General features: G+C 41.7%; 1 protein-coding gene across 3 annotated transcripts in view; it reads right to left on the bottom strand.

Annotated features, from left to right (window-relative positions):
- gorasp2 (golgi reassembly stacking protein 2) overlaps positions 1-22,505 on the bottom strand; it is a 55,726-nt gene that overhangs the window by 8,741 nt on the left and 24,480 nt on the right. For all 3 annotated transcript variants that reach the window (XM_068035361.1, XM_068035358.1, XM_068035360.1), the window contains 4 exons: positions 11,848-11,934; positions 10,672-10,802; positions 10,133-10,265; positions 8,375-8,486 (listed from right to left, as the gene is read on the bottom strand). In XM_068035361.1, coding sequence (XP_067891462.1) covers positions 8,375-8,486; positions 10,133-10,265; positions 10,672-10,802; positions 11,848-11,934 — 463 coding nt within the window. The remainder of the gene's footprint in view (positions 1-8,374; positions 8,487-10,132; positions 10,266-10,671; positions 10,803-11,847; positions 11,935-22,505) is intronic.

The raw sequence follows: 22,505 nt of genomic DNA on the forward strand, positions 1-22,505 counted from the left end.
GCGAGATACAGCAGATGAATGCGTGGCTGGAGAGATGGTCCAGGAAGAAAGGTTTTAGAATCCTGAGACATTGGGACTGGTTCCAGGCAGGAGGGTGCGGGTAGGAGATAAGACCTGCACTGGCTTGACAGGTTGCACGTGAACAGAGCTGGGGCTAACATCCTTGCGGGGCGGTTTGCTAGTGCGACTGGAGAGGATTTAAACTAACTTGGCAAGGGGGTGGGAACCAGGAGGTAACATAAGAGAAGAAAACAAGGTGCACAAAGAATTGGGAGAGACAGGTAATACCAGAGGTATTAGGTAGGGTCAGAGTAACAGAGAATGCAGTGAAGTCTAAAATTATATTTATAGTGTATGTATGTGAACACACGGAGAGTGGTAAATGAGGTTGGTGAGCTGCAGGTGCAGGGAGCCACGAGTATAACAGCAATAACAGACACCTGGCTCAAAATAAAAAGGCACGACTGGGTACTAAATATTCTTGGATATGAGGTGTTCAGTAAAGATAGGGAAGGAAAGAAGGGAAGAAGGGCATCAGTATTGATTGAGAATATTACAGTACAGAAGAGGGAGGATGTCCTAGAGGCTTCAACAATCGAATCTGTTTGGTTAGAGCTAAGACACAGTAGGAGGTACCATTACACGACTGGGTGTATTCTATAGGCCACTTGGGCGTGGGAACCAGGAGATAAATACGGGAAGGGAATACCAAGGTACACAGAGTTGGAAGTGACAGCACTGGAGTAGGAAATAGCAAATTATTAGGTGGGGTCAGAGTAAGAGTGTTAGACAGTACTGGAGAAGGGAATAGTTCTGTATTAGATGGGAGTGAACTGAGGACTGCAAGAAATGCAAAGACAGGATTACAATGCATGTGTGTAAACGCACAAAGTGTGGTGAATAAGGTTGGTGAGCTACAAGCACAAATAGCAGTATGGAAATATGATGTAGTGGCAATAACAGAAATGTGGCGAGGACTGGATACTTAATATACAAGGTAATAAAAAGTGTTCAGAAAAGATAGAGAAGGAAAGAGGTCAGGTGAGAGTCCTGATTAGGGAAGGCATTGCAGTGCAGGAAAGGGAGGATGATCTTGAAGGGACAAAGACAGAATCCATTTTGGGGGGGGGGGAAAAAGGAAGAGAAGTGTGCGCGTAGAAAGTCTGCAGATGTGCAAGATCTATATAAAGTGGCGATTTTTTGCAATTCGTTTGGGGGATGTGGGCGTCGCTGGCTAAGCCAGCATTTATTTCCCATCCCTAAATGCCCTTGAGAAGGCGGTAGCGAGCTGCCTTCTTGAACCCCTGCAGTCCTTGTGGTGCAGGTATACCAACAGTGCTGTCAGGGAGGGAGTTCCAGGATTTTGGCCCAGCGACAGTGAAAGAACAGCAATATCGTTCCAAGTTAGATGATGCGCGGCTTGGAGGGGAATTTGCAGGTGGTGGTGTTAGCGTGCATCTGCTGCCCGTGCCCTTCTAGTTAGTAGAGGTCGCAGGTTTGGAAGGTGCTGTCGAAGGGACCTTGGTGAGTTGCTGCAGTGCATTTTGTTTATGGTACACACTGCTGCCACTGTGTGTTGGTGGTGGAGGGAGTGAATGAAGGTGATGAATGGGGTGCCAATCAAGCAGGTTGCTTTGTCCTGAATGGTGTCAAGCTTCTTGAGTGTTGTTGGAGCTGCACCCATCCAGGCAAGTGGAGATTATTCCATCACACTCCTGACTTGTGCCTTGTATATGGTGGACAGGCATTGGGGAGACAGGTGGCGAGTTACTCGCCATAGAATGCCCAGCCTGTGACCTGCTCTCGTAGCCACAGCATTTGTGGCTCGTCCAGTTCCGTTTCAATGGTGACCCCCAGGATGTTGATAGTTTGGGATTCGGTGATGGCAATACCAATGAATGTCAAGGGGAGATGGTTAGATTCTCTCTTGTTTGAGATAGTCATTGCCTGGCACCTGTGTGGTACATATGTTACTTGCCACTTATCAGTCCAAGCTTGGATGTCGTCCATGTCTGCACCTGGATTATGGGCTGTTTCAGTATCTGAGTCGTCGCGAATGCTGCTGAACATTGAGCAATCATTAGCGAACATCCCCACTTCTGACCTTATGATGAAGATCATTGATAAAGTAGCTGAAGATGGTTGGGCCAAGTACTTTGATATTGGGGGACTTTAATTACTCTAATATGGATTTGGATAATTTTAGAGTAAGGGATAAGTGGGAGGAGGCATTTCCAAAATGTGTTCAGTAGAATTTCTTTGATCAGTACGTTCTCAGCCCAACTAGAAAAGAGGCACTGCTGGATCTCGTGCTGGGAAATGAGGTGGGCCAAGTGGACTAAGTATCTGTGGGGGATAACTTGGGCAAGAGTGATCATATTGGTCATTGTAAATTGCCCCTAGTGTAGGTAGGTGGTAGGGATTATGGGATTACTGCAGGGTTAGTATAAATGGGTGGTTGTTGATCAGCACAGACTCGGTGAGCCGAAGGGCCTGTTTCAGTGCAGTATCTCTAAATAAAAATAAAATAAAAATATCATAAAGGTTTAGACGAGTAATGCAGAAAAGCAAGGAACAAAATAAGGTAGAATGTCTAGATTGAAAGAGGGCTAATTTCAACGCAATGAGAAGGGATCTAGCCAGGATAGAATGGAACCAAAGGCTGACGGGAAGATCTGCATCAGAACAATCTTTAAAGGAAGAGGTACAGGCTAAGAACATTCCAACAACAGTGAACCAAGAACAGGACTCCTTGGTTGACGAGGGGGATAGAGTTGATCATGAAACAAAAAAAGTGTATGATGCAAGTCAGTTGAACTCATCAGGTGAGAACCAGGCCACATACAATAGGCTGAGAGGAGAGGTGTAGAGGAAAATAGAACTGGCAAACAGAATATGAGAATAGAATGGCAGTCAACATAAAAGAGAACCTAACGATCTTCTACCGGCATGTAAACAGTAAGCAAGTAGTAAGGAGGAGTGGGGCCTATTAGGGACAGAGAGGGTAATATATGCATAGAGCAAGTCTAATATACTCAGTGAACACTAATACAAAGTATTCATTAAAGGAAATGGAGGCTGACAAAATATCAGTAGAAACAGAGAGAATAGAGGCAATGGATAGGATAAAAAAATTTTTGGGGGGGGAGGGGCTAACTACAAAGGTTGGCTATGCTTCGGGTAGATGAGTCACCTGGTCTGGATGGCTTTCATCCCAGGTTGCTAGAGGAATTGGGGGTGAATATAGCAGAAGCGCCTGCCATAATCTTCCAATCTTCCCTGAATATGGGGTAGGTGCTAGAGGATTCGAGAGTGGCAAATGTGACACCCTTATTCAAGAAAGAATGCAAGGACAGTCGTCGCAACTACAGACCAGATAGTTTAACATCAATGGTGGGTAAGGTATTAGAAACTATAATCAGGGAAAATATCAACAGTTGGAGAGGTTTGAGTTAATTAAGGATAGCCAGCATGGATTTGTAAAAGGCCGATCATGTTGACTAATCTAATAGAATTGTTTGAAGTGACAGAGAAGGTTGATGAAGGGAATGCGGTCAGTGTTTATATGGATTTTTCAAAGGCATTTAATAAGAACTGGAGAATTGCAAATGTTATAAGCTTGTTCAAAAAAGGTGCAAGGGTAAACCCAGCAACTACAGGCCAGTCAATTTAACCTTGGTGGTGGGAAGGCATTTAGAAAAGATAATCTGGGATAAAATTAACAGTCACTTGGACAAATGTAGATGAATTAAGGAAAGCCAGCATGGAAGTGTTAAAGGCAAATTGTGCTCAACTATTTTGATTGAGTTTTTCAATGAAGCAACAGAGAGGGTGGATGTGGTGCATATTGACTTCCAAGTGGCATTTGATGAGATGCCACATAACAGGCTTGCCAAAGTTGAAGCCTTTGAATAAAAGGGATAGTGGCAGCATTGACACAAAGTCGGCTGAGTGACAAGAAACAGAGAGTAGTGGTGAACAATTGTTTTCCTTACTGGAGGAAGGCATACAGTGGGGTTTCCCAGGGGGTCGGTATTAGGACAACTGCTTTTCTTGATCTATATTAATGACCTAGACTCTGGTATGCTGGTAACAATCTCAAAATGTGCAGATGACATACAACTTGGGGGAAGAAATGTGAACTGTGAGGAGGATAGTGGTAGACTTAAGAAGACGCAGACAAGCTGGTGGAATGGACAGACATGTGGCAGATGAAATTTAATGCAGAGAAGTGTGAAGTGATACATTTTGGTAGGAAGAACGAAGAAAGTCAATACAAAATAAAAAGGATACAATTCTAAAGGGGGTGAAGGGGCAGAGGGACCTGGAGTATATGGCACATATTACTGAAGGTGTCAGAGCAGGTTGAGAAAGCAATTAATGAAGCATATGGGATTTTGGGCTTTCTAAATAGAGGCATAGAGTACAAAAGCAAGAAAGTTATGATGAGCCTTTATAAAAACAAACACTGGTTCAGCCTCAACTGGAGCAGTGTGCGCAACTCTGGGCACCACAACTTGAGAAAGGATGTAAAGGCATTGAAGAGGGTGTAGAAAAGATTTGCGAGAATGATTCCAGGGATGAGAGACTTCAGTGATGTGCACAAACTGGTGAAGCTGATGCTGTTCTCTTTAGAGAAGGTTGAGGGGAGATTTGATAGAGGTGTTCAAAATCATAAAGGGGTCTGGACAGAGTAGATAGGGAGAAACTATTCTCATTGATGGAAGGATCAAGAACTGGAGGACATCAATTTAAGGCGATTGGCTACAGAACCAGAAGCAACATGAGGAAAAGCTTTTCTTTTTTTAAAAACACTGCAAGTGGTTTGGATCTGGAATGCACAGAATGTGGTGGTGGTAGATTGAATCGTGGCTTTCAAAAGGGAACTAAATAATAATCCAAAGAGAAAAAAATATCACAGGGCTACAGGGAAAAGGTGGGGAAGTGGCACTAGCTGAGTAGCTAGAGAGCTGGCATTGATGCGACAGGCTGAATGACTCTTTCTGTGCTGTTACCATTCTATGATTCTAGGTGATGTGCAATACAAACAGCATAGTTGCTAAAATTTCACTGAAGTGACATGTTATATTTTTGTATTGTCTTTTCAAACTGAAAAGCACATAGCACTATAGCTGGAAAAATTTGTCCTTCCAACATTGCCTCTGTAGAGATAATCCAAGTGGATGAAGTGCTAGTAGCACTGGTAGTGGTGGAAGCTATGTGAAGTCATTAATTGGGAGTGTATAACATTATGGCTTATTGACACAAGTATACTTTTCTTCCCCTAAAGCTTACCATTATACTAAACAAACCTTATGACTACTGTGACACGAATGTTAAGAGTAGTTTTGCCTGTAACTAACGCACTGATAAAGCTACCAAAAATATTCTATTACACTGTAATCTCGAGTTTCACGCAATGGATGAGATCTTCAAATGCAGCTCACAAACTGATTTAAGTCATTTAATAACATACATAAATTTCAAACTGGGAGTAACGAGTCAAAAATACATGAAAAGAACTCAGTTGATCAAACTATGCTGAATTATGAATATGCTAAAAATGTTTCTCTAAATGTATATTGTGTTATAAAGTAGAACAGCAATGTTTGATCTCATTAGAATATTTACATTGTGTTCATTAAGAGCTCTTACTCAAAGAAAAGCAAAGAAATCAAGTTATTTTCCCATAGTGGAAATATTTTGGTTTGCTGTCCAAGCAGTCCTTTGTTTTCCATTCCATGCACCAACTTTAGTGAAACAGATGAGAACAAGCCAATCTTCACAGTGCCTATAGTAGTGAACTATTCCATTAAAGGGGATCATCACTTGGGGAAAGGAAGAATACTTTCAAAATTTTCCCCAAAGATAGTTTTACCATTGAGAAAATGCTTCAGCTTTTGCACTTCTGGCCGTGGAGAGAAATATTGAAAAGGCCCACGCTGATGAGGTGCCTGATGGGTCCTTTTCATAACTTTTATCAGAAAAGATTTGGGGAAAAGAAAGAAAAAGAGTTACTTTAAATTAAGACTTGGAGTCATTATTACAGCACAGAAGGAGGCCATGGGGCGAGAGTCCATGCCAACTCTTTGTAGAGAAATCCAGTCAGTTCCATTTCACTGCTCTAACCCCACAGTACTACAAGTGCCAATTCAATTTCCTTTGAAATCATTGATTGGTGGAAGTGGAGACAATCTTGTAGGCAGCAAGTTGCAAGTTACTTCCACTTGTTGTGTTAGAGAGATCTTCCTCACTTCCCCCTGCATATGTTACCCAAAACTTTCAATCTGTATCCCCCAATTCTTGTAGAATCAGCTAATAGGAACAGCTTTCCTTGCCTACCTTATCTAACCCGGTCATAATCTTGTACACCTCTAACAAATCTCCCCTCAATCTCCTTTGCTCCAAGGAGAACATCGCCAGTTTCTCCAACCTAACCTTGCAGCTAAAATCCTTCATCCTTGGAACCATTCTGGTAAATCTCCTCTGCTGTGTCAAAATCCTGGAACTCTCTTCCCAACAGTACTTTGGGTGTACCTACCCCACATGGACTGCAGCGGTTCAAGAAGGCATCTCACCACCACCTTCTCATGGGCAATTAGGGAGGCGCAATAAATGCTGGCCTGGCCAGTGACGCCCACATCCCCATAAACAAATTTTTAAAAACCTTCTCAAGGACCCTCACATCCTTCCTAAAGTGTAGCGACCAGAACTGGACACAATACTCCAACTGTGGCCTAACCAGAACTTTATAAAAGGTTCAACATAACTTCCCTGCTTTTGCATTCAATACTTACATTTATGAAGCCCAAGATTCCATATGCTTTGCTAACTACTCTTTCAATATGTCCTGCCACCTGCAAAGATCTATGCACATGAACCCCCAGGTCCCTCTGTGCAGGGACTTTTAGAGCTGTACCATTAAGTATATATTGCCTCTCCCTATTCCTTCTGCCAAAATGCATCACCTCAAACTTCTCTGCATTAAATTCCATCTGCCACTTGCTCGCCCATTCTGCCAGCCTATGTCCTGTTGAAGTCGATTTGCATCACCCTCACTTCTGCCACAACTCCAAGTTTGGTATCATCGGCAAATGTTGACATTTTACTCTGTATTCCAAAGATTATGTCATTTATATATAGCAAAAAAAAAAGTGGTCCTCGCACTGAACCTTGGAGAACACCACCATCTACTATCCTCCAGTCTGAAAAACATCCATTTACTACGACTTGTTCTTTTCTGACCTTAACTAACGTAATATTTTAAAGCAAAACGTATACACACAAATTAAAATGGCCCAAGACAATAGGCAAAGTTACTCGTAAGCTGGCTTTGATGTTTCCTCAGACTGTAAAAAGCAAGTTGATAGCTTGTCTTGATAACTGAAACACCTCACACTTATTATGTTGGGCAGTTGCTAGCCCTGGGTGCTTGCAGTAGGTCTGGCGGGTGCGCAGCATCAGATGTGGCAGGCCTTCTCTTGCAAACTGTGAACTGTGAGGTAAAGACACAGACACAGGCAGTCAGGCAGAGGATTTTGAAACAGAATGCTTGCGGCTGTCAGGCAGCAAAAAAGGCTGCAGCAGGGGAGAATAGACACAAGTTAGTTTGTCAAGCAAGACAATACACTTATGTGGAGTTGTTTAGTGTGTTCATTATATTTATATTGTTGTGGAAAGTTGTACCCATTGAACAAAGTGAATCTGATTAACATGTCGAATAACTGTTATAATGAGCTGTGAAATAAAGCAGCTCCATTGAGTTTCATCTCTAAGTGGTTGCTTGGTCTGGCTTTGGAGTTATTGAAGTACATATGAAAGCCACATTATCCAGTTCAGGGGGAAAAGGAGATATACTCCCATCACAAACCCCCAAAAAAGGTTATTCTCTCATGCAAGTAGATATAACAGGTGAGTCAATTCCATAAAAGAAAGATGGTCAGACCACTTACAGACTGACTGATGCCACTGAACTAGAGAATATATCTAAAGCAGATCCAAATTTAACAGCAAGAGAAAGACTCATTATCAGTGTGGCTGGACTCCCAATGTTTTAAGCTTTTAATCTGTACTTGAGCAATGATGTGCAATAAGGGAATGGGAACCATGCTAATCCCCACGCAGATAACACAAACAGCTGCAACTATATTCATAGGGTTGAGCCATCCGAGTGGCTCTTTTCCAATTAGGGAACTCAACATGATGTGGAGTCCAGAAGCTCCTTTTAGAAGTGCACTACTTGAACTATCTGGAGGGTGGGCATTTAACAATCCCTTAGATTTTTTGGGTGGAGGAGATTTTAAATGAAAGTATCAGAGAGTGAAGTCCTTCTTTAATAAATGCCAATACTTGTGTAAACGCTATTAGTTCATACCTGTACTAAGAACACTGTTTACAGAAGGGGCAACTGTACCCAGTGCAAGTCCTGATAATCCCTGCTGGAGGCTGGTTGCAGTAGACGGCGAAGTAACAGCAGACAGCTGAACCTACAAAGATAGCAGTGCTCATCTAACCATCATACAAAATAAATGAACTCAAACCTAAAATACAACAGTACAAAATCTAAAAGTACACTGCCATATTAGTGAGCACAATGGCCCAGATTTTGCAGTTATAAAGATGGCAAAAGTTGCTCTCCTCTGAAACTGACAGCAATTTCTGGAGTCCCCACATGCACAGTTAAATGCAAAAATTCAGAAGTTGCTATCCATGATTCTACACTTTCCCATAGGGTGCACTGAAGTCCTCCCAGACATCAACCAAATAGAAATCAGTGAACTGATGACAACCTGCCCTTTTACACTATTAGCCTTACTGTAAAAACCCTTGAAAATGTTAGGTCGTTTTGACGGAGGTGTAACTGGGTTTTTAAACAGCGCACTAAGTTCATAATTACTGTTGAATATCCTCACTGACCCTGAAGAACCAGTTTTATATTTGTGGAATGTCAAATTTCTGCATTTTGATTTTTTAAAAAAACTTAAATTTTTTTTAAGTTTGATATTTCAGGGTGGAGTGACATTTTCAGGGCAGGGGGAGTGGGGCAACCTCCTATTATTGGCTGTGGAGATGATGGGAAGGGGTTGAGGGTCAAAGATAACTAAGTTCAGCATCATAATAAAAAAGTTTGTTTTGGGGGGGGGGGGGGGGGGGAATAGGGTTAATTATATATTGAGTACTCAGTGGGGCTGGTGGGAGAGGAGATTCAAAGTGACATTAAAATTTTATTTCAATTTTTAGAGCAACGGGACCCATAAAAATTAAACTCAAGGGCTTGAAGCCCTTACGAAATGGCGGCAGCACCTGCGCAGAGGTGCCGGATGCCGTTGCCGGGGTCAAAGCACCCGCCCCCTCTACGTCATAAGAGCGGGCTCTCAGGCCCCTCCATGTTAACCAGCTGCCACGCGAAATATCGCAATGGCGCACATCTCCATGTACTTAAGATTCAGCTCAATATTTCTAATACTCAAGTCATCTTTAGCATATTAACTGTTTTATGCTATTATGCTCTTGAAAACAGATATAGAACAGTGAAAGCTTTCCAAATTTTTATTTGTAGAGTAGAAAAACAAATTTTGTAGACTGATCAGAAGCACAGGAAGGATATTTTCAGCAAGACTGGGCAGAATTATTGAATGCAGGTTCTCATTTTAAAAAATGCAATTAACACCAACAGATTGATTTTAAGAGAAAAAGATTGTAAAACAGGATTTTAAATCGCCAGAAACGTAGGTATGACTGTATAAAGAGCTGGTGTGCAAGTAAATCTCCCAATGAGGTCTGTCAACTTTTCTTTAAAATACTTTGTAAACTGTTGGTGTAAGTCCTTGTTTATGACTGTTTAAAAGTGTAAATTACATTAATTTTCAAAATTAAAATGAAAACTAATGTCTGCAAACTTTTTGGAAATGTACACCTTTTCATGAACTGAAACAATCAACTTCTCTGAAATCCTAGTAACTGTCTTCCAATAAAATGTGAAGTGAAAATGTAACATGCACTCGGAACCTATCTAAAGGCCCATCACATTTTTCAATTCCACACAAAAGTAAAACTATTAAAACTTTTCAACTGCACACAAAGCAAATATTCCCTTCAATGAATCTTCAAGATAAAACAAATCAAACATTACCTCTGTGAAACCATCTTTTAACGCACTGACTGGTGTACCTGGTTGCTGTCCCGGAAGATTTATTTTTTTACCTTCTGCAAATGGACGGGTTGGAATTCGATGCAAGTAGCCATATCCAATCCCACATCCTAGGCTTAAAACAATTTGTATACATTATTTATCAAACTCTGGATGACAAATATTAAAAACAGGAAGAAACTAAAAGCTGAAATTACTTAGCAGGTCTGTCAGCATTTGAAAAAAGAGATATCCTCAGTCCACCCAAAATGTGTTAACTACATGGAAAAAGGGTTTTGACCATAATGCTAAGCCTTTTTTCTCCTCTATTTGTACGGGATGTGGGTGTCACTGGCATTTTTTGCCCATCCCTAGTTGAGAAGGTGGTGGTGAACTGTCTTCGTGAACCACTACAGTTCAGGTGGTGTAGATACACCCACAGTGCAGTCCAGATGCTATGGATAGGGTACTTAGGTCCAGCATTTGCTGGTTTTATTTCAGATTTGCATTGTTAGCCTCATCAAAATGAGTTTGCATCTTACCTGCCTTCTCCACCCCATGTAGTATTTGGTGTGATAACTACTTCCCGGCAGTTATCGGTGTCTGTATTGTAGACATACAGCTTCAAAGGTTTCCCTTCATGGGTATCTATCAGAGAGAAGAGATCTTCAGACTAGGGGGGGAAAAAACAATGTATCAGTAACACTATTTTATTGATCCATTCAATGCACATACAAAAACATACAAAGTAAGTTGATAAAGATCTTAAATTAGTGCACTGTAGTATTTCCTGCACAAATCCTACATCTGTCCTTAAGTTTTATGCAAGATATTTACAATTCAGTTAGAACATTAATATTGGAATGCAATGCGCTATTAGCATAACCAAATGGGCTTCTCTATACTAATATATGCAGGCACCTCAACATTTCACTGACACAGGATGCACTACACGACCATTCAATTAAACAAAACTATCCTACCACCACAACTTAAAAAAGGTACCTTGACAATAAGCTGCATTAACCATTATCCACAAGTATTTGGTGGTCTGTATTTAAGTAATTGATGCTTCTCATCAGATACTATGAATTTTTATGGCAACCTCATGTAAACAAATTGTACATGCATTCAGCAAACAGTCTCAAAGTGCCAAAAAATCCTGGAATACACAGCAACAAAAAAAGCATTCACAGCTTCAGACATTAGTATTTAACTTAAAAGGAAACCATCTGTCAGGGTTTAAATAAAACAAAAGGAAAAAAAAAGTTACAGAAACACTTACTCTCTTGTTTTATGTGAACCTCTCAAGCAAGTTACAGCTTTAGAAGTCTGATCAAGATGGGGTATTGTCAGCATAAGTGGTGTTGTATATAAACTTGTCCCTCTTTTACAAACAAGGAGAAAAATATGGGGTATTTTGAGGGGGATGTCTGCATTCCCATCATCTCATAAGTTGAAACAGACATATGATTTTTAACTCAAAATTTATTTCTCAAAATGCTTTCTACAGAAAACAAGGAAAATTTCAGTCCTGATATACGAGACCATATATGTGCAGTTTTTCAAACCACTGCAGAATCCTTATGGTGTTGCGTGCTTACAGAAAATCATTTAAGTGTCAGAATACTGAAATTTTGGTTGAAAAAAGTAAACACTTTCTAAACTCCACAAGTTTTGTATATTTAACTAGAAACCATATACTGTGCTCAAAATACCTCATTCATGACTGTGTCTGCTCCAATTATATAGTCTGTATGAGGTCGAAGACCAGCTAGTGCAGCTGGTGAATTTGGTTCCACTTCCTAGTTAAAAAAATAAGCACATTAATGATTAGGCAAATAAAACAGCAATGTTAACATTTCAATTTAAATTATCCTTCAAACGTCAAAGCTAAAATCTGTTACTCCAAAACCTGTTCATGCTTTAGCTGAAATCTCACCAAGATGCATCGTCAGTCCACCTAAACAGGGAATTTGCAGACACATTAAAAATACTACAACGTACAATATAAAAAGGTTTTCATTGCTCCAAATAACAGTTAAAATAATTTAGTTCCAATAATCTTAAAATTAATAACTCATTAACTTAGCAAACAAATGAAGTTTTGTGCAAAATACAAACTACATTTTGTTTCAGTGGCCTGTCATAGCTGCATGTTAAAGGATGGATTTTGCCTGAATTAACAAATGTCACAAAACAAAGGTCAGCATGCTTACTTCAGTACTTAAGATGCTCATAATTGTCTGCAGGAATTTTGATGAAAATTATTAGTGCCGCTCACCTCTAAACGTTAGCAAAGCTCCAGCTGAAACTCTATCCTGAAATAGTTAAGACTACACATTCAAATCAATTACAAATCAAGTCCACGGAGGGATCTAAAGATGAGGATTTTAAACGAGTGATGTGGAGAACAGGGAATCAAATAAGTCAACAAGATCTAGGGCAGAGATCTGCAACCTACAGTTTATCAAGGTCTCATGCGTCTCCCGACTTGGATCAATCAAATCCATTTTGCTGTTAATTAAATGGCTTGGTTCATTTTTAAAACTTTTATTAAACATTGAATAATACTTTCTCAAGTATACTTAATGTTTTTGTAAAAATCTTTAAATGTTGTTGAAATGTGTCTGTCTTGTTTTTCATTATTATTGGCATATTGTTTTGGACTACATTTTTTTTTTTTTAAAATGGCTCTTCTTGTTATTGCCGACCCCTGATCCAGGGCAATGGGTGCGAGGGATTTGCTGTGGAACATTAAAAAATGTGTTTGGACAATTTGGAATTTATGGAGGGAGGCAGATGGGTGACCAGGAAAGAGATCATGGAGGTAACAAAGACTTAGATCAGTTGCAAATAATCTTCCTAATATTGAGCTTGCAAGTTGTTATGGCTCACCCAAGACTGGATGCTCGACAAGCAGCCCAATAGTACAGAGACACTTGAGCTATCAAAAGGTAATGGAGGGGTCAAGCTGGGCATCATCAGTATACACATGAACAGTGACCGTATCCCCGAGGATTAAAATTGCTGAGAGGCAGAATGTAGAAGAGAAAGAGGAGTGGATCAAGAGTAGGTGCTTTTAGGAATGCCAGAGGTGAGGTGGGAAGAGAAGGCATTTGCTTAGGCAAGAGTGGAACCTTGCTGGACAATGGAGAAGAGGAGATGTTGGAGGACCATGGCATGGTTGACCATTTTGAATGATAAAAAGTCAAACAGCAAAGGCTGTTGAGGGGTGGGGAAGTGGGGAATAAAGCACTATGGTCACAAGCACAGATAATTCGTGACTTTGGTTAGAGCTATTTTAGGTACCGAGAAGTTGGGAGGAAATTGCGCAGGGAGTCAAGAGACAGATAAAAACAGCACTGGCATGTTCAAGGACCTGAGGGAAGAAAAGGCAGCTGGAGTTGGGGCATTAACCAATGAAGTCAGAAATGCTGATTTCTTTTGACAGGGAGTGAGGATTCCAGTTTTGAACTGGAAAAGGATGCTGCCGAGGGCAGGCAATTGTTGACAATATCAGCTAGCATATGTGCCAGGGAAAGAATTGGATAGTCAGGAGTTGAGAGAAGTGAGGGAGCAGGAGTTGGTCTCATTTGAGATGAACATGGAAAAGATGGGAGAAAACGTGCAGACAGATGAGATCTGGGAGCAAAGGGGAGAGAATGCAATGGAAGCAGTTGCACTACTAGCCTTTAACCTGCAGACAAAATCCACAAGTCCTTTGGACTAGGTACTTGAAGCAATAGTGGAGGGGAGAGGGAATGGGTTTATGGAGGCATTTGGTTATGAGGTTAAAAAAATAAAAAGAGGCCTGGGTTATTTTTCTTCTCCAGTAAGATACTGAAACAGTGGGCAGTTACGGCTGAGGAGAACAAAGAACGCTAGTACAGAAGTGGTCCAGTGTTATCTAATGATTGATGCTTCGGCAAGTTGTGCACGGAATGCTCGAGTTGTTTTTTTTTTATTCATTCATGGGATGCTACTGTCACTAGCAAGGTTAACATCTGTTGTCCATCCCTAATTACTTGTGGTGGCGGTGGTGAGCTGCGTTCTTGAACTTCTGCAGTCCATCTAGTGCAGGTACACCCACAGCGTTATTAAGAAGGGAGTTCCAGAATTCTAACCCAGTGAAAAAACAGCAGTATAGTTTCAAATCAGGATGGAGAGAGACTTGGAGGGGAATTTGCAGATGGTGGTGTTCCCACTCGTCTGCTGCTCTTGTTCTCTTTGGTAGAGGTCATGGGTTTGGATGGCGTTGTCGAAGGAGGCTTGGCAAGTTGTTACAGTGCATCTTGCAGATGGTGTACACTAGTGCCAAGGTGGACCAGTGGTGGTGGAAGTGAATGTTTGAGCTGGCGGATGGCCGATCAAGTGGGATTCTTTGTTCTGAATGGTGTCGAGCTTCAAGTGTTGTTGGAGCTGCACTCAGAGAAACGGTGAGCATTCCATCAAACTCCTGACTTGTCATTAACTGGCATTTGTGTGGCGAGAATGTTACTTGCCACTTATCACCCCAAGCCTGAACGTTGTCCAACTCTGTATGTGGACACTGACTGCTTCAGTATCCGAGAAGGTGTAAATGGTACTGAATACTGTGCAATTATCAGCGAACGTCCCCACTTCTGACCTTATGATGGAGGGAAGGTCATGGATGAAGCAGCCGAAGATGGTTGGGCCTAGGACATTGCTGCAGGAGTTCCTCGGGGCAATGTCCAGGGGCTGACATGATTGGCCTCCGACAACCACTATCTTCCTTTTGCTAGGTTTGACTCCAAACCAGTGGAGACTTTTCCCCTTTATTCCTAATGACTTCAATTTTGCTAAAGCTCCTTGATGTCAAGGGCAATTACTCTCACCTCACCTCCTGAATTCAGCTCTTTTGTTCAAGTTTGGACCAAGGCTGTAACGAGGTCCGGAGCCAAGTAGCCCCGGCGGAACCCAAACTGAGCATCGGAGAGCAAGTTGTTGCTGAGTAAGTGCTACTTGATAGCACTGTCAATGACAACCAGCAGCAAATGATGGAAGATAACAGTTTATGTCTCTCAGACTTGAGTGTGCAAATATGGAGGCTGTACCATGGAAATGGCAAAGGTCAGAGATAATTATAGACAGAAGTAGAGTTGCATGAATGTGGATGAATTCATTCATTTTCCTTCATTCCTTTAGAAAATTGTCCTGCCTCATTGTGGGCCTATAACTTGCTTTCAGGTAAACTGGAGTGCATTGTCAACATGTAATACAAAAAAAAATATTAAAATTACTTTGCAGATTACAGTAAGTTTGTTAATTTTTGTGAATCATGAGGGAACCAAGTATAATCAATAAAAACTAATTTACAAAATATTAGTTTAAAAAAGTGAAAATGGTTAAAAATTACAATATGAAAATCAAGGGGGCCTGTGAATCTCAGTGGATGCTAAATTTTATTAGCTTTTAAATAATTTTTTTTTTAAATGTGGAGATAAGATATATAAGCATCCTTCGCGGTCTCTGGTTACAATAGTAAATCAAGGTAAGTTTTATTTACTGCATCCACTATTTAGCTTAAAGTCCATTGTTTAGTTTTCTTTCTCCAGCCGTTTTGTCTAAAGGCTAATGAATTAAAACACAATTGCACTATGAATTTTGAGTTCTCCGCTTAGATTGCGGTACTGTATTTGTATCCCACACTCATTACCAGAGTGAAGATGATTCACCAGGTTTGCAGCTAAGAGTAGTAGAAAAAAAATACCAGTTATGGACTACCTGCCCACTTTACTAAATTTCTATTTTGTTTGTCATACTAAAGTTCAATTTTGGTGTTAACTTTCTTAAATTCTGAAGCAGCAGCTAAAGATGACAAGTAACTAATTGGAGGAAGCTGTTTTAAGACCTTACGTCTGTTCAGTGACTTTTGAGCAAATAAAATGATACAAAAACAAATCTACTTCTGCCAGTAAACTGTAAAAATAAAACTGGCAAACATGCCGCCCGTAACTTCACCAAACAGATTAATTGGTCATTTCACTGTTTGTGGGATTACGCGCTGCATAGGCTGCCAGATTTGCCTACGAAACTAGTCACTGCAATTCAAAGTAATTAATTTAAAGTAATTAATTATACATTAAGCACTCGACATATTTTGGGCACAAGATATGAACACAAGATTTTTTGTTATATTCTAACTCTGCAGTATTTCCATGCAATTATAAATGCTGCAATTCTGAATAAAAGTGAACTAGTATGCTACTGTACCCGTATTATGCTACTGGACTAGTAATCCAGAGCCCTGGAGTAATGATATGGGGACAAGTTCAAATCTCACCACAGCAGCTGGGGAATTTAAATTCAGCTAATTAAATAGATCTGGAAAAAAAGGCATCAGTAACAGTGATCATGAAACTACTGATTGTTGTAAACCCATCTAACTAGTTCACTGATGTCTTTTAGGAAAGGAAGTCTGCCATCCTTACCTGCTCTGACTTGTGTGTGACTCCAGACCCATAGCAATGTAGTTGACTCTTAACTGCTTTCTGAAATAGCCTGGAAAGCCACTCAATTGTATAAAACTACAACAATAAAAATCAGACCACCCGGTATCAACGTAGGCACAGGACATAAAGGCACATCTAGCTCAGTCAACCCAGAAAAGTCCTATTCACCAACATGGTGACTTGCGCCAAAATTAGGAGAGGTGTCCCACAGACTAGTCAAAACAGCAGCCCGACAGTCATACTCTCAGAACCATACATTTCAGCCAACATCCCAGACTCCTCCATCACCAAAGGTGGCGATGGTGTTATAAGTTGGAGGAAAGTGGCCTTGGGAGTCTTCAACATGGATTCCGAAATCCATGAACTTTCATGGTATCAGGTCAAATACGGTCAAGGAAACTTCCTGCTTATTACCACCTAATGCCCTCCCTCCACTGATGAATCAGTACGCCTCCATGTTGAACACCATTTGAAAGAAGCACTCAGGGTAGTAAGAGCACAGAATGTAGCCTGTTAGGGGGATTTCAATGTCCATCACCAAGATTGGTTCCTTAACACCGCTACTGACCAAGACCTGAAGGATACTGCCGCCAGACTGGGCCTCTGGCAGGTGGTGAGAGAACCAACATGAGAGAAAACCTACTCTACTTCGTTCTCACCAATCTACTTGTTACTGATGCATCTGTCCATGACAATATTGATAAGGGTGACCATCGCACAGTCCTTGTGGAGACATGTTTTCTGTTTCGCTACCAGCATGCTAAACAGGATGAATTCACAGGTCTAGCAGTTCAAAACTCAGCATCAGACTTATATTCTACCACAATCTATAACCTCATGGCCTGGCATATACCTCACTCTACTATTACCATAAAACCAGGGGACCAACCCTGGTAGAAAGAAGAGTGTAGAAAGCATGTCAAGGGCAACATCAAGTGTAACTAAAAATGAGGTACCAACCTGGTGAAACTACAACACATGACTACATGCATGAAAAAAAGCAAATAGCTATAGACAGAGCTAAACAGCTCCACAGCCAACAGATCAAAGCTCTGGAGTTCTTCAACAGCTGATCATAAATGGAGGACGACAATTACACTAACAGGAGAAGGAGGCTCCAAGAACATCCCATTCTCAATAATGGCAGAGTCCAGCAAGTGAGTACAAAAAAACAAGGCTGCCATGTTTGCAACAATCTTCCACCAGAACTGCCAGATGGATAATCCATCTCTGCCTTCTCCTGAGGCCCCACTATAACAGAAGCCAGTCTTCAGCAAATTCTATTCACTCCATGTGCATACAGCAAAGGTTATGGGCTCCAACATCCTGGCTATGGTTCTGAAGACTTGTGCTCCAGAATTAACCATGCATCTAGCCAAGCTGTTCCAGTACAGCTACAACACTGGCATCTACCAAACAGTGGAAAATTGCCCAGGTATGCCCTGTCCAGAAAAAGCAAGACAAATCCAATCTGGTCAATTGTCACCCAGTCTACCCTCAATCAGCAAAGGAATGGAAATGTGTCACTGACAGTGCTATCAACCAGCACTTACTCACCAATGCTCAGTTTGGGTTCCACCAGGACCATTCAACTCCAGACCTCATTACAGCCTTGGTCCAAACATGGACAGAAGAGCTGAATGCCAGAGGTCATGTGAGAGTGAGGGCCCTCGACATCAAGGCAGCATTGGACCATAACATCAAGGAGTCCTAGTAAAATTTAAGTTAACAGGAATCAGGGTGAAACTCTCCACTGGCTGGAATCATATCTAGCACAAAAAGGAAGCTGGATATGGTTCTGGAAACCGATCACGTCAGCCTCCTGACATCACTGCAGGAAATATTCAAGGCAGTGTCTAGGTCCAACCATCTTCAGCTGCTTCAAAGGACTTTCCCCCAGTCAAGGTCAGAAATTGAGATGTTCACTGATGATTGCAGTGTTCAGTACCATTTGCAACTCCTCATAACGATGCAGCATGGGCCTGCAAACATCAAGACCCAGACAACATTCAGGCTTGGGCTGATCAATGACAATTAACATTCATGCCACACAAGTGGCAGCCAATGATCATCATCAAGAGAGACAAACCACCTCCAAGCTTCATGGAATCATGGACTGGTTACAGCACAGGAGGCGGCCATTTGGTCCATCATGACCATCCCAGCTCTCACAGCAACTCAGCTTGTCCCACTCCCAACTTTCTCCCCATGGCTCTGCAAATTTTTTCTCTTCAGATAACTATCCAATTCCCTTTTGAAAGCCATGATTGAATCAGCCTCCACTACACTCAAGTAGTGCAGTCCAGATCCTAACCACTCGCTGCATACAAAAACTCTCGTCATGTCACCTCTGGTTCTTTTTTAGAATTAGAATGAGAACATTACAGCGCAGTACAGGCCCTTCGGCCCTCGATGTTGCACTGACCTGTGAAACCATCTGACCTACACTATTCCACTTTCATCCATATGTCTATCCAATGACCACTTAAATGCCCTTAAAGTTGGTGAGTCTACTACTGTTGCAGGCAGGGCTTTCCACGCACCTACTATTCTGAGTAAAGAAACTACCTCTAACATCTGTCCTATATCTATTGCCCCTCAACTTAAAGCTATGTCCCCTCGTGTTTGCCATCACCATCCGAGGAAAAAGACTCTCACTATCCACCCTATCTAACCCTCTGATTATCTTATATGTCTCTATTAAGTCACCTCTCCTCCTCCTTCTCTCCAACGAAAACAACCTCAAGTCCCTCAGCCTTTCCTCGTAAGACCTTCCCTCCATACCAGGCAACATCCTAGTAAATCTCCTCTGCACCCTTTCCAAAGCTTCCACATCCTTCCTATAATGCGGTGACCAGAACTGCACGCAATACTCCAGGTGAGGTCTCACCAGAGTTTTGTACAGCTGCAGCATGACCTCGTGGCTCCGAAACTCGATCCCCCTACTAATAAAAGCTAACACACCATATGCCTTCTTAACAACCCTATTAAATCCCTGAAAGTTGCTACCCAGGTTATGTACCTGGACACCAAGATCTCTCTCTGTTCATCTACACTACCAAGAATCTTCCCATTAGCCCAGTACTCTGCATTCCTGTTACTCCTTCCAAAGTGAATCACCTCACACTTTTCCGCATTAAACTCCATTTGCCATCTCTCAGCCCAGCTCTGCAGCCTATGTCCCTCTTTACCCTACAACATCCTTCGGCACTATCCACAACTCCACCGACCTTCGTGTCATCCGCAAATTTACTAACCCACCCTTCTACACCCTCTTCCAGGTTATTTATAAAAATGACAAACAGCAGTGGCCCCAAAACAGATCCTTGCGGTACACCACTAGTAACTGAACTCCAGGATGAACATTTGCCATCAACCACCACCCTCTGTCTTCTTTCAGCTAGCCAATTTCTGATCCAAAGCTCTAAATCACCTTCAATCCCATACTTCCGTATTTTCTGCAATAGCCTACCATGGGGAACCTTATCAAACGCCTTACTGAAATCCATATACACCACATCCACTGCTTTACCCTGTTTGGTCACATTCTCGAAAAACTCAATAAGGTTTGTGAGGCACGACCTACCCTTCACAAAACCGTGCTGACTATCGCTAATGAACTTATTCTTTTCAAGATGATTATAAATCCTGTCTCTTATAACCTTTTCCAACATTTTACCCACAACCGAAGTAAGGCTCACAGGTCTATAATTACCAGGGCTGTCTCTACTCCCCTTCTTGAACAAGGGGACAACATTTGCTATCCTCCAGTCTTCCGGCACTATTCCTGTCGACAATGATGACATAAAGATCAAGGACAAAGACTCTGCAATCTCCTCCCTGGCTTCCCAGAGAATCCTAGGATAAATCCCATCTGGCCCAGGGGACTTATCTATTTTCACACTTTCCAAAAATTGCTAACAACTCCTCCTTGTGAACCTCAATCCCATCTAGCCTAGTAGTCTGAATCTCAGTATTCTCCTTGACAACATTTTCTTTCTCTACTGTAAATACTGACGAAAAATATTCATTTAACACTTCCCCTATCTCCTCTGATTCCACACACAACTTCCCACTACTATCCTTGATTGGCCCTAATCTAACTCTAGTCATTCTTTTATTCCTGATATACCTATAGAAAGCCTTAGGGTTTTCCTTGATCCTATCCGCCAATGACTTCTCGTGTCCTCTCCTGGCTCTTCTTAGCTCTCCCTTTAGATCCTTCCTGGCTAGCTTGTAACTCTCAAGCGCCCTAACTGAGCCTTCACGTCTCATCCTAACATAAGCCTTCTTCTTCCTTTTGACAAACGCTTCAACTTCTTGAGTAAACCACGGCTCCCTCGCTCGACAACTTCCTCCCTGCCTGACAGGTACATACTTATCAAGGACACGCAGTAGCTGCTCCTTGAATAAGCTCCACATTTCGATTGTGCCCATCCCCTGCAGTTTCCTTCCCCATCCTAAATCTTGCCTAATCGCATCATAATTTCCTTTCCCCCAGCTATAATTCTTGCCCCGCGGTATATACCTGTCCTTGCCCATCGCCAAGGTAAACCTAACCGAATTGTGATCACTATCACTATTTTGACAATCATTTTAAAATGGCGTCCTCCGGTTCTTGACCCTTCCAGCAATGGGAACAGTTTCTCCCGCCAGACGCCTTATTATTTTGAACAGTTCTTAAATCTCCTCTCCAAGGAGAACAACCCCAGCTTCTCTGATCTATCCACATAACTGAAGGGTTTCAACCCTGGAACCATTCTCGTAAATCTTTTCTGCACCATCTCCAATGTCTTCATGTTCTTCAAGTGTGGTGCTCAGAATTGGACAAAATACTTCAGCTGAGGCCGAACCAGTGTTTTCTAAAGGTGCACCATAATTTCCTTGCTTTTGTACTCTGGGCCTCAACTTATAAAGCCCAGGATCCCATATGCTTTATCAACTGCTTTCTCAACCTGCCCTGCCACCTTAAACGATTTGTGCACATATATCCCCAGGTCCCTCTGTTCCTGCACCCCATTTAGAGTTGTATCCATTATTTTATATTGCCTTTCCTCGCCCTCCCAAAATGTATCACTTCACACTTCTTTGCATTAAGTTTCATCTGCATCAGTCCCTGCCCATTCCACAAGCCGATCTATGTCCTCCTGAAGTCTATCATGATCCTCCTCACAGTTCACAATACTTCTAAAATAAAAGCAAAATACTGTGAATCCTGCCCTCTGCGACACCCTGGTCCACTCCATCATGCCTGACACCTTGTCCCCTTCTCATGCAATTGTAGGAGGTGTAATACCTGCCCTTTTATTATTACCTCCTCTCTCCTCACCATCCAACTCCCAAAACACTCCTTCCAGGTGAAGCAGCGATTTACTTGAACTTCTTTCAATTTAGTACACTACTGGCTGCTCACAATGCGGTCTCCTCTACACTGGGGAGGCCAAATGCAGATTGGGTGACCGATTTGCAGAACATCTCCGCCCAGTCTGTAAGCATGACCCTGAGCTTCCGGTTGCTTGCCATTTTAATTCACCACCCTGCTCCCATGCCAACATTTCTGTCCTTGGCCTGCTGCAATGTTCCAGTGAACCTCAACGCAAGCTCGAGGAATAGCACCTCATCTTCCAATTAAACACTGTAGAGCCTTCAGGATTCAACACGGAGTTCAATAATTTCAGAGCATCACTGCCTTTTTTTAAATTGTATTTTTAACCATGTGCCTGTCGTAAACTTGTTTCTCAAGTTTTTGCTTTTGGACATTAATTATTCTGCCATTAACACTCTCTGGACTAGTACTTTGACTTTTAATACAACTATTAGCACTCACTTTGCCTTTGTTTTTATTTCAGATTAAATGACAAATGCCACAGAACAAGGTGCTGGAAATACTCATCTGGCAG

Source organism: Heterodontus francisci, chromosome 7, assembly GCF_036365525.1.
Source record: "Heterodontus francisci isolate sHetFra1 chromosome 7, sHetFra1.hap1, whole genome shotgun sequence".
Taxonomy (NCBI): domain Eukaryota; kingdom Metazoa; phylum Chordata; class Chondrichthyes; order Heterodontiformes; family Heterodontidae; genus Heterodontus; species Heterodontus francisci.